The 13,983-nt window shown below is 36.5% G+C and overlaps 2 protein-coding genes across 3 annotated transcripts in view; one reads left to right on the forward strand and one right to left on the reverse strand.

Moving 5' to 3' along the window:
• The window catches only part of LOC135076954 (vacuolar protein sorting-associated protein 16 homolog), a 319,963-nt gene that overhangs the window by 150,344 nt on the left and 155,636 nt on the right, over window positions 1-13,983 (forward strand). The window lies entirely within an intron of this gene.
• Window positions 1-13,983, reverse strand: part of LOC135076953 (chaoptin) — a 152,933-nt gene that overhangs the window by 16,711 nt on the left and 122,239 nt on the right. For both annotated transcript variants that reach the window (XM_063971477.1, XM_063971478.1), the window contains one exon: window positions 10,886-11,143. In XM_063971477.1, coding sequence (XP_063827547.1) covers window positions 10,886-11,137 — 252 coding nt within the window. In that variant the 5' untranslated portion in view covers window positions 11,138-11,143. The remainder of the gene's footprint in view (window positions 1-10,885; window positions 11,144-13,983) is intronic.

A 13,983-nucleotide genomic window follows, 5' to 3' on the forward strand; every position in this document is an offset into this window, starting at 1 on the left:
TAAATTACTATTATTCTTTGAAAAACTATTTCAAGGGTTTTTTTTAGGTTTTACGAGGGCAATTAGCGATCTTTCATTACTTCTTTTTTTTTCTTATCATACTGTAAAACTGCCCTATAAAAACAGCCCTTGTAAATTGAAATCTTAAATCAATATCTCCGAAAATAAATCAAGAACGAGTCGGTACGTCTGTCAACCCTTTCAAGAGGCTGTCGCTCGCCGTCAAAACTTCGCCAAACTTTGCCCGACGCCCCACTCAGGGTACGGATAACGATAAAAGATTTAAGTGTTTTGACAAAAATCCATCGAGATCTATCCCGAAATAATGATGGCTGTATTTAAAGTTCTTTTCAGTATTTTGTTTTTTATATGAGTTGTATTACTCGTATTTTATTGTCATGTATTTATTTCAATCTCATCTGATGGTAAGTGATTGTCAGATCTAGAAGTCGACCTTTGGCTTATAATTCCGAACAAATTCAAATAGTTTATTCAGTACATACTCGTAGGCCCTTCACTTATACACGTCCCAAATATAAATTGCCCTACCACAACTTTGGTACCACAACATATGGGCTGGTGCTAAGAAGTGGCGGAACTGCGGAAGAAACTCAGTCACCTTTGTCAGCCTCTTTTAGACAACAGTAAAATCTGTTTTAAAATAAATGAAGGAGACAACCTCATTTAATATTTTACTATTTCCTAATGTCTCCCGCCGAGCAATAAATAGCTTTACTGCTACAGTTGATGAATAGAATAAGTAGCTGAGGTCAAATTTCCAATGTAAGGGCATCATGGAGACATGGACCATAGGAGGAGGTGGTTAAGTAGAGAGTAGAAAGAGAAGTAGAATGACTCTTTATTGTGATTTTTGTAGTGTTACTTCTTGGTCTATATAGGTATTCTTAGAACCGTGTAACGATTTGTGCCCTCCAAAATCCCACTTTGAGAAAAAGACTCTGCGATTAAAGGTTGAGTGTCAGTGACAGACTCAAAATAATGCTTCATCGCTTCAAGTGGTCTCATTGTCAAACTAACTCGATCTCAAATTGAGTGGCTCGAGCACTTGTAAGTCTGAACAGCTTGCAAGCCGTCTCTGGGATTATTTCACCTATTGTTTGAATTGAGCGCTCTCTGTCTTTGTGCAATTATATTTAGCTGTCAGATCCGTTATTGAGATTTGTTTCAGATATTGCAAGGCGTCTGTTTTCTGCGTAACGATAGTAATAAGAATATTATTGAATATTATTGAACATTAAATATTGAATTGCATTGACACGCTGAAAAGTCGTAGAATGCTATTAAATTCTTAGGCCAGCACCAACTTACTTTAACAGTAACTAAAGCCTGGTCCGTGAGCACGTAGAATCCCGACGCGACTGTGCGACGGGCGCCCGCAGTGAGTGTGCGAGCGCGACAGCAACATAATTACGCGCGAGCGATAGGGATGGGTAGCTTGGGGTCATTGGACGGGATTCTACGTGCTCACGGACCAGGCTTTACAACAATAATCGGTGCATATTACAATAATAATATTACTCCATACATGGAGTTTGACAGATTTTTAACGTTTATTAAAGTTAAAGTAAGATAGTGCAATTCAGCCTAAGTGTTCTAAAACCGAGTTGTTAAGAGCCATTATTAAAAAATAAAGGTAAAAACGTGTACAAAACACAAATGAATTTAAAGGATCTACGATACCCACCTCTTCATTAAGTTGAAACAAATTACGTATTTAATAAAACTCTAATATAATTTAAACTTTTCTAATTCCACTTTGTTTTTAATAAGAAAGAGGAGAATTCCTAAAACATTACCGGATAAGTGTTTCCTCGTAATTTCCATATTAGAGGGTTTCTGAGTCAATTGAACAAGTTAATCAAAATTAGCGGCGCTTTGATAAAATTAAGTTAATTTCATTCGCTATTACGGCCACGTTTAATGGCTTTACTCTATTAATATTAAAGCTTGTGCTTTGAGGTGTAATTGTTAGGTAGGTGTTTGTTAGATTTTGATTTTCACATTAAATTTTCTAAGGCTTAGTATAAGACGATATCTACTCTCTTTCTACGTTGTAAAGTCGTTGACACATCGTACTATGTAATTTTGATTCAAAGTGGCATCTGTGGCACATACATAGTTGCCACATATGTAAGAGGTGGAGCATAACAAGCTAAAGATTGTATATCGCATCATCATTCGCCCACTGTTGGACAAGAAAGGATTTCCACAACGATCGGCACTTGCTGCCCGCATCCAGACTCTTCCCGCGACCTTTACCAGATCGCCGGTTCACCTCGTAGGAGGCCTGCCCACGCTACTTCTTCCAGCCCGTGGTCGCCATTCGAGAACTTTTCTGTCCCAACGGCCATCGTCTCTACGAGCTATGTGCCCCGCCCACTGCCACTTGATTTTAGCAATTCTGCGACGCAGGACCGTTCATTGTGGAAAACCTTGGGGGAGGCCTTTGTCCAGCAGTGGACGTCATTTGGCTGAAACGAACGAACGAACGGTGCTTGCATCCAGGTGCTTTCTGCTACCTTTACCAGATGATCGCCTACGCTACTCGTACGTGTCCGGTAAGTATTCGCCACTCGTCTGTAGCATCTTAGAAGTTGTAATGTAGATAATAATATTATTTTGTCAACAGTACATACTTTTACTAGACATATAAATCCTTTATAATAATCTTACAAGGCGCCATATTCCGAGCTCTACTTAGTCGGCTAATTGGCGGTCGTTGAAAGATATTATTTATTTACGATCCATTAGTGGATTGTGTGCACGTTTTATCGCCTCACTTTCTGAATCGATTCAGCTGTTCATCGCATTATGAGCGATTAACTGCATATCGATGCGGTCTACAATCGAGTGCGAACGCGTTTCCCGGTCCATTTAATACCCGTCTGTGTGCATATGGTATTATTAATGTATGGTAATGCATTGTTTTATGCGAGCACCATTTTGGATTAGGGTAAGGTTGCCACTATTGGACCACTTAACTTTAAAATGACATAATAGCGGAATTATGATAGATAGGCGCAACATGATTTAACATTTTAATAAGCCTTATATATAAGAACTTGCATGTGTCATTTGTGATTTTTAGCATTAACCATAAACAGAGAAAATAGAAAAAAACTGTTATGCCATGGTTGCTTTCTTTGGACCACTGTTTCTTTAATTGGACCAGTGAGTTGCTATCATTGGACTTAGGAAATTTTGTGCAGTGGTCCATTCAACGGTACTAGGAGAATTCAAACAAATAAAAGACAATAATATAATAATCAATTTTATTATTCTACAATTTATTAGTCAACGCTTTATAAAATAAAATGGCACAGTCTCATTCTGTGCTTCAAGCCATTTTTCTCAGTAATTTTGTAAGCTAAGCTTCTGACATCTTTTGGCGTGATTCCGTATAAACAGCTTTCCAACTCCAAAGTATGATCGACTAACTTTTTAATTATAAATGATTTTTAACGATCAATTAGCTTTTCTAAGTCAGGAGTAAGGTCACCTGTCAAACCAATTATTTGTTTTGCACCTTTTGCTCTTAAATTTTTGTCGTCCAGCCTTCTTTTTAGCGTCGCTTTTGGTACACCATATAACCTACTTGCCTCATTCAGTCCAACTTCTTGTTAACTTAAAGCTTGTAGTGCCAATGTCATGCTTTCTTCGTTCCACACATAGTATTCCCCTCGTTTTGCCATGCTAAAATAAAAATAAAACCATTTAAATTTATATTTTAAAAGTTGCTATGATTGGACCGGTCCAATTAAAGAGAAACTTACTGGTCCATTGATGGCAATTCAGAGCACAAAGACAAAAAGGTTAATATATAAAAATCTGTGAAATATTTCAAAAAACAGTTTACAAATCTACTTGAACAACTAAATAAGGCGTGCGATTCATAATAAATAACATTCAATAAACTGTACTTACCTGGTAAACTGTGTCACGAGAAAATTACATCGGGAGCGCGCGAAACACTGCAGCAAACGTCCTTCCTCAACGGAGCTCACGGCGACACTGGTGGAAGCGGGGGTTGGTACTAGCTTAAATAGCTAACGTTTCGTGCAAACGGTTGATTTTGAAAGTACTTAGGTTCCGAGAAATCAGAGCGGTCCAAAGAAAGAGCTGGTCCATTGATCGCAACCTTACCCTAATAGTACTTTATCTATAGTACCTAACTCTGCGTGAGTTAAGTACTATAGATAAAGTACACCTCCGTGGTCTCCAGTGGTTCTCAGAGCGTTTCTCAGATGGGATACATTATTTTATGGTACCCGGATTTGTGAGATGCATTTTCCGATATTTTTATTTTCTTGTACAAAAAATTCCGACCGCTTTTTTCACTGTAGGTACTGTTTCCTGGTATTAATTATTTTTTTGTATAAACATTTCCGAACTCCTTTTTCCCTGTATTTTTTTTTGTAGTCGTTCATTTTACTAGAGGCAAAACTTCTTAATCGTTTGTTGTGACCCTGTTTGCAATTTTGTATGGAATCTCCTTTTTATGTTTATTTTTCTCAATACGAAGTTTTACCAATCATTCTTGGACGAATTAACCGCTACCCACCGAAATGCATGAAGCGTCGGCGCCGAGCAATCAGCATCATTAGGAACGTTTCCATTAATTACGTACAATTATTGATCTGTCAGTGCACTCAGCACTGATTGTGGCACTGACGATCAGCGAGCGTCAGTGCAATTCTAAAACCAACCTCACTGATTGGCAAATTTTGTTCCGACAAAAATACACATACAAAGAAGATCCATACAAAATTACAAACAGGAAACAAACGAATAAGAAGTTTTACTCCTAGTAAAAATGGACGACTACGAAATTTTGCTTGAAAAAGGCGTTCGGAAATTTTTATACAAGAAAATAATTAAACAAGGAAAATTGTCGACAGTGAAAAAAGTCATCTGAATTTTTTATAAAATAAAATAAAAATATCGGAAAATATTGCATCTGCTTTGGAGTGCACATTAAACCGTCACTTTGACGAGTGAATGTGAGAGGCCTGAAGCTATCTTTAATCTTTAAATTCTAACACCAAGATGTTTAATGCACGCGAAAGATGTTAGCGTATTTGTTAACATAACATATTTATCATTAAGAATTCTAATACCTGATGGTCTATATTCTAAATTTAGGTAAGAAGTTGAAAATAACGCTAGAGAAAGTTTAGAAATCTACACCCAGATTAATGTTATTAGGATGGTAAGTAAAATCAACGTAAACAAAGTGACATTACAAAACTATTTAGACACTTATAACATAACTGGTTTAAAACCCGAATAAATAAGCATTTACTAATGAACCTATTAACTGTAATAATCTTGTTGCCAAGTCTTTGTTTATAACAGCTTGAAATTACAAAGTTTAACACGTTATTTAATTAATAAGTTAGTAAGTATTACTTTAATAGCCTTAGGTACTAATCAGTATTTGTTTTGGAACGTAATTTATCTAAGTTCATTAAGTAGATAGATGACGTACCGTAAACTGGTTACAATTAATTGTTTTGTTTGTCTTTTTTTAGTCCATTTTTGTATAAGTAAGTAATCAGTAACACCACAAACTGGAGCGACTGCATCGTAAAGGTAGCAGGAAGGCGCTGGCCGCTACCAACCGGGCAACATGGAAAGCATTGGGGGAGGCCTATGTTCAGCAGTGGACGTCCCATGGCTGAGATTATGATGATGATGATAAAGTGAAGCAATATAACCTTGTTAATTAAGTTAGAAAAACATTCTCGTAGATTTTAATCCATACCCCAATAAAATATCACCTAGGTTCTTGTTTTGAAAAGTATTTTGCCGATTCAAAATTATTTTATGTGTTAATTGTTATTTCGGAGAAACGAATACTATTTCATTGAAATCGAGATGCAAAAAGGCGAAAATCATAAATGAGAATTGTCAATGACCGTAATCGGTTTATCCCAGAAATGTGACTATGTCCCTCAAAAACTTAAATCAAATTAAACTCCACATTTGATACATAAATCAAATTATACGAATTTTCAGGAATTATAATACATTTATGTTTACTACATGTATACACATAGTACAAACCTTATCTTGTTAACCTGCTTCTAGTTCGGGCCTAAGCGTTCCTAGTAACAATTAGTTATATTAACAGCAATTAATTGTGACACTTGTAATAATTAATTAATGACTAATTTGCGAAATGAAGGTATCAACAGGTAATACATTATGTATCGATCATAAATCATAAATATCATAATATACCTACTATCCGTTCGCTTTAAGTTTGCCGCTGGCGATATGACGTCACTCGAAGGGAATCGTCTATAACTTTCTCAAACTATATTTAAAATATTATTAATTTATTATTATTGATAAAAATTGTATTTTTGCATAAAATAAGACACATTAATTGCGTTTAATCACTAACTAATTGCGTTTAATCGCGGTTGGGGAAGGGGACGCGCATTCCACGGACCGGCAAACTTAGCGCGAGTACTTTAGATTAATTAAACTATGAAGAACTGGACATCCATATAAAAACTGGTACATAACGAAAACCAACTTTAACTGAGTCAGCACTTAAGCTAGTATGGGAGCGGCATGGGAAGGGTGTTTTTGCGATGTCAAACGTCAGTGAGACTTCAAATGTGCTTCAGATTATACCCCTCCCGCTCTAATACCCCAGGCCAGTGGTTCCCAAAGTTGTCTGGGATACGACTCATCTAATACAAGTTCCCTAACTCGGGGCCCACCTATATGAAATTTCACCCACTGCCCAGCGGTTGGTTGGATGGGTGGGGTGGTGTGTCGTTCTACAGGCAGGGCCAACTCAATGTTCGCTCGCGACCCACCACTGGGTCGCGACCCATAGTTTGGGAAACCCTGCCCCAGTCATTTACTTAATTAAGCGCAAGACCTATACGTACCCCATGTAGAACACACGTCAAAGGTATAAATTAGTTTTAACAAACACGTTCTCTATTCGCTCTGTTATATTCAAAGTGCCAATTCAAATACGAGTAACTATGATACAATTTTGATCTCGTATTGCCTTTGCACTTTGAACTGTGAAAATGTATCGGAAACAACAAAGGCTAATCCTAACCCTCGTGTACAAACAGACTTTCCAATACACAACTTTCCATCAAATTTTGTTGAGTAAAAAACACGCAGAGCGTTGGTGCATTCGCTTTTAAATTAATTAAAAAATTGAGTTCAGTTTCAAATAAAGTAATATCTTTGGACATTTTTACACTTCGCCATGATGTACACTTGTATTTCTATTGTGCGAGGATCGAACCCACGTCCTTGGTATAGTAATCCGACGAATCACCATGCCAGACAGTAAAAATAAAAATTATTGGTTTAAACTACCATTAACCTCCCAAATCTGACAATAGAGTTAAGAATTGAGATCTCAAGTAATTATTATTATTCTGCGCTATTACACTCGATAGAAGATAAAGAAAACTAAATTAAGTCCTAGTCTATAAAGATTCAAGCATCAAAACTTTTAATTTTCTATAAATATTAATTCGCTCACTTCAGGAAAAGGGGAAGCTATTTCCCACAATGAATTATGTTCTCAAAGCAACATGTTATACATAGTTTAAGCGGGAAACTGGGACCCTTTTCAAAAAGTTGTCATTCACATACTTTTGCCGTGTTTACGGCAACGAGCCAGGAATTCGGGGCAGGATCCGAATTATAGGGCCAGAAGTAAGTATGTCTTGACCCCGCTTAAAAGTCGAGGTCTATTGTTCATTTGCCGACGCACTTTAATCAAGACCCTCGGATGTTTTAATACGATTTGTTTGTGGTTTTTACGCTCGAATTTAACATTACTATGAGGTCTCACAGTGACCGTGGACGCACAGGGTCACACACGAACCAATCGCAGAGCTCTATTCTACGCTGTACGTTCGATTTGCTGCTTCACTTAAGCAAGCATTACCGAATGTAGGTAATGTCACCAAGTTATACCGACAGGCGACGGGGTTCAAAGGTTAATCGGCTGTAAACGGCTCCATTGAATGTAAGCCCTTATTTCGGGATTAACTTGTATATTGTTTGACCGTAACTAATCTTAGTAACCAACTAGTTACTTGGAGATAGTGGCGTAGCTACTAAGGGGCTAGGTGGGGCAGTGCCCCGGGGGCACTGCGGGGCACTGAGGGGGCCCCTCGAATCCTTACCAGAAAATCTCAATCGAACTGAACTTTTGAAAATTTCTCCCATTTAGGTATAATAGTGAGAAATTCGAAAGTTATACCTAGGGAATTCCCTTAAATTCTTTCAGTGGGTTAACAGTGTTATCAATTTGACGACGGATAGCGATATGTTTTTTTTTTATGTGACAGGAGGCAAACGAGCAGACGGATCACCTGATGGTAAGTGATTACCGTCGCCCATAGACACCCGCAGACCCGGTTATATTATGCGTTATATTATTCATCGATGTGCATTTTATTGTGAAGAGAAGAGAAGAGCGGTTAAAAAATTAATGTTGTACCTATCTGGAGTAAGTTATTGTCATTAAACTTAATATAAATAAAACCTAACCAGTTTAGATAGCAGTGGGGCCCCATTTTTTTATTTGCCCCAGAGCCCTTGGTTGCCTAACTACGCCACTGCTTGGAGATAACAGTTCAAAGACTTCGCCCACTGCCCAGGTGATGGAGTTGGGAATTCAAAGGCAGTTATTAATAGAAATCGTCTGTTATAAACTATTAATTATTAGTTGATTTTGTGGATCATTAACTTTGTAATGAAACTGGCGCTTTTGAAACAATTAATTAATCATTGAAGCGTACGAATGGACGTTTTCTATAAATATACATTCGTGTCTCTTTCAAAAGAACAACGTAAGTATTTCAATAACAACTAATTAGATTTTGTTTAAAACAAAATTCAACAATTCGGAAGAGTTAATTGCAAATGAACCGTGTAATACTAATGACATGAATCAAGGAGTAAAACATAAGAAATCAAAATGTGGATCGTATCGTGATTTCCTACTGGCTCGATTTTATTTAACACGTTCAACGCCACGTCCCTATTACTGTGTTCTACTACTATTATGTATTCTGTGCTATTACTGTTATGTCATAATACTTATAAAATTCCAAAAAACAAATTTCTCGGAACTCAAAAGCTAAATCATTCAAATATTAAGGGATTTATGGATTTACAAAGCATTTTTCCGCCACAAAAATTTAAAATGGGATTCCGAATATGAGCCTTACATGATACAGCTTTGATTCAAATATGAACCAAAATAGCCTACAAATCCTGGAGCAGATGGCACCGAATCGGTCCGCGTTGATTGAGACCGCGTGGACCCGGTATGTGTGATAGATTTCTATTTGCGAGTGTTGCACGCGATTCATGATCTAATAACCACGGCCCGATGGACGGCCGACACGATATCTAGTGCGCGATGCACAAAATTGACACTATTCTGTTAAGTTTCGCACGCTTCCTGATGATATTTATTGATGAAAGAATTTTTATGTAGTTAAAAGTAGGTATGTCTTGTTCCGGACTTCTTGCATTACTAAAATGTCTACAAAAATTTACTTACTGATTCAGAAATGAGACACATAGTAAAACATTGAACGCGCGTGTCTCACATATGATACCTACTTTTTCAACATGGTAAAGGTGTTTTAGATCAAAATCTTGGAAAAATATAAGCCAAATTCTATGTAATCTTATTTATCTGTCTCTCTATATCAATAATGCTCTAAGACAGTGATGGCCAAGAGGCCGACCGCGAAAACATTTTGGTAGCCCGCGAGAGTTAAATAAACTGAACAGAATGATTGAAAATGAAAAATGTTATATTTCACTCTTCTAAACTTTACCTTGCAGTTGACCGAAAGAAATATTTTCGAGCATAAGTAGACCACACAGGTCAAAAATTTGGCCACCCCTGCTCTAAGATATATTCAAATTACTTAAACTAGTGTTGCCGATCGATAGTCGACTATCGATAGACTATCGATAGTCTATCGATAGTCAAACTATCGCAAGACTATCGATTGGCCTATCGATAGTATCGATACTGTCGATACTATCGATACTATCGATAGCTCAAAACGAGGCAATACTATTGAATATGTGCAATACTATCGATACTATCGATAGTATTGTTGCTCGTGAAGAATAAACTATCGATAGTATCGATACTATCGATACTATTGTCGCTTTTGAATAAAAAGCTATCAATACTATCGATAGTATCGATACTATCGATTGTTCTAGACTATCGATAGTTTGGCAATTTACAATAGTATCGTTTACAATATTTGGGTATAATAGTCAATAGGCACAACAATAGGGTTATTGGAATACTTGAATTATTTCATATAGTTAACCATAACATTTAATTATATGTTTCCAAAATTGGCAATACATTTTATTTGCCGTACTTAACTAATGCAGGTAGTTTTAAATACAAGTGAGATCATTATTTTTAGTTATATGTTAGTTGGTAAGTCAAGCGAAACATTTGAAATATTGTAAAAATGAATTTAAACATACCCAATACTATTGCAAATTTACAGACTATCGATAGTCTAGAACAATCGATAGTATCGATACTATCGATAGTATCGATAGCTTTTTATTCAAAAGCGACAATACTATCGATAGTATCGATACTATCGATAGTTTATTCTTCACGAGCAACAATACTATCGATAGTATCGATAGTATTGCACATATTCAATAGTATTGCCTCGTTTTGTGCTATCGATAGTATCGATAGTATCGACAGTATCGATACTATCGATAGGCCTATCGATGGAGAAGGCTTTTTCGAATGAAAACTATCGATAGTTTTACTATCGATAGTTCGGCAACACTAACTTAAACTAACCTGTGTAGGCAAGGCCTGTTGCCCAGACCACCGCTGGCTGAAGGATATGATCGGGGCTCCATAAGGCAGAGGTGGGAAGTCTCCAGGGAAGACCACCCGGTCACAGTTCATCAGGATCCTCAGCTGTAGGGTCCTATCCACCTGAACCCGACACCGGCAGGGGTACCGAAGGTCATCGTTCAGCTCTGAGCACGGAACCCACGGCTGCTGCCCAAGCACTGGCACCATGAAGAGCAGGAGAAACAGCCACATGGTGATCTGGAACAAGAATATTCTAGAATTAATACAAGGCGTTGAATGATATAATAAAAGGGGGACGGAGATTTATTTTTTTATTACAAAAACGACACTTGTTTGTTAAATAAAATGTTGAGATGATAATAAAAAAACAAATTGAGGGAAATATAAAAAATATAACTACAATTTTGATTGGTAATGGTTAGTTACATTTCAAAGCGATTAAGTAAAAATATCAAAACATTTAGGTAACAGTAAAATGGAACCACGAAAGAAATTCTACTATAGATACCGGTTGCTATACGAGCAAAATATCATATTCGTGAAATACCTATATTTTGTTTTCTGGAATAATAAACCAACATTTTCTGCTCGTTTCAAACAAAAAGTATCATGTTCCTCTAACAACGATATCGGCTTCAAAACACGACCTTCGTAAAAGTTTTATTTAAAACATCAATCTAACAGTCTGGCCCCCATAAACTGGCTAACAATAATACTTCAAACGAAACTACCCTACAAAACAGATAGTGTAGACCGCGCATTACCATCGCAATGGTGTTGCTATAAACGAGACTTCAACAACCTTTTAAAGGGTAAGACAAGTCCTTTGGCATCTCGAAAGGGATTTACACGGATAATCCAACCCCCTTAACCAGGGGTTTCAGAGTAACTGAAGGAGAACAATCACAAACTAACATAAACACAACATAGTTAACTGCGACTGCTAATGTTTAAGATTGAAATTACTATTTCAACCAATTTATTGTTTTATGGATGCAGAACGAGAAAAGCCGATCCCAATTAATGGGAAATGGCTAAGAACAATTATCAAAGAATTTTTATGAACGCGCTCGCATACATAATAATGTGGGCAATATTATGCATGTTCTATTGTAATACTTACCTCATGCTGTAAGTACTAAACTAGACCAATATCCAATACAAAGTTATGTTAATAATTTCGAACAATTTTCCATTTCATAAAAATATCTCTTTCAGTTTCACAAACAATTTTTCAATACACTGAAATTGGCACAGTATTGACCCACATAATTTTATTTCGTTCGCTCTGAAAATCGTGCCATGTAAATATTGAACAAGACATTTACGACTGGACCTTTGTTTGTTTCATTCGTCGATTCCGCGTTAACTTCGACACTTATCCTTGTATAAAGTTATATGGCGGACTTTACATTCCCAGGGTTGTGTGGAGATGAGTGACATTACGCAGCGCAATTGGGTTAACTCATTTCACTGCACTGTGTGTATTGTTTCTCTTTCTTCGACTCTCTTTTCATCTCTTTGTAAGGGCTGATTAATTCCATGTTTAAACAGCATAATTTAGGCTGAGTTGCACCACCTAACTTTGATTGTAACTATAACGATAACCGACGTATTTTGTATGGAGTTTGACAGATTTTTGACGTTTGTCAAAGTTAAAGTAAGATTGTGCAACCCAGCCTTAAACTCGCTATGGCACTAACTCAATAAGCCAGCGTTGGAAAGGGAGAAGAAATTGCGCCAGAGTTACTTGAGAGAGAAAGCGAATGATTTTTGGTGTTGCAAGAAATTATGTTGAGATCCCATATCTAGAGATCTGGCTCTGAATCTTAAGTCGTATTCGACGTTGTCCCTTGTTGTACCTACTAGATATAGGAGTCGTTCAAAACGCGAATGCTGATATCATAATAAACGTTTGTGGTTTTCATTGCTAATTGGAAGCATTTTGTTTACCTACTGAAAAGGGTCTAAGTTTTTTTTAAGCTTAGGTCGTAAAAAAAGAACCTTTAAATTTTTTATGGAGGATACCCCATTATTTGCCTTTACGGATTTGACTAATAACTTTGAAAGGTGTATTAAAACAGGCTCAGAAAATAAGGTCTTTGGTAAATAAACCATCAAGTTAGTAATACCTACTATGTAAATAGGTACTCATTTTAAACATGGCAATGATTTTCAAATTAAAAAACAATACCTTCTGTTTTCAACGATGAATTTCCAATCTAACTCATAGTCTACTTTAGAACTGTTCCAAATAATCCTCCGAACGGAACAAAACAATGATCAGAATTCCGATCAAACCGAAGTCCAACCGAAATTGCTATTTGAAGATATCAAAAACAGCTCGGTATGAGTTGCCGATGACGGGGGCGAAGTTGCGAACAAACTATAGTTTCAGATGCGAACAACTTTCCACATAAATCGGGGTTCGTTAATAATTTACCCATTCGGTCCGCGAACAATGTTCACACACAAAGCGAAGTACGAACAGACAGCGAGCAAAAGTGTGATTATAGAACAGAGTGACAGCGAGAGCAAAAGTGTAGTCAAATGACAAATTATTTTACGGTTTTGTAGATTGATTTTAGTATGTTTCACTATATTAGTTCTTAATTTTTCGCCTTTTCAGATTGCTGATTTAGCATAAATATCTTAGCCAGAACAGAAATTCGCTTAGAAAAGCGTTAAACTAAAAGATTCACTATATTGTGTTTAAATAGTAAAGATATAAACAATGATTTGAAAATTTTAATAGACAATACTGGCACACAATTGCTACAAAAAGAGTGCAAGTAAAAATAACTAAAAATCCCAGTTATCTAAATAACGTTATGAAAATTCTATCATTTCATTATGTAAAGAGACTTTAAAATTTTTGGTAGTGAAAACCAAATTAATTAAATTCTGCCCATTAATCAATTTATTCTATTCAACGTGGAGCTCTCGATCGCTCCCAAATAATCTCATTGAGATTTTGAATTGAGGACTATCGAACTATTTGAAGTAGGTACGGTGAAACTATCGGGAAATAGAAAGGTATATTTACTACGAAAGCTAGGGTGATTACGTTTTGTAAT

Source organism: Ostrinia nubilalis, chromosome 12, assembly GCF_963855985.1.
Source record: "Ostrinia nubilalis chromosome 12, ilOstNubi1.1, whole genome shotgun sequence".
Classification (NCBI taxonomy): Eukaryota; Metazoa; Arthropoda; class Insecta; order Lepidoptera; family Crambidae; genus Ostrinia; species Ostrinia nubilalis.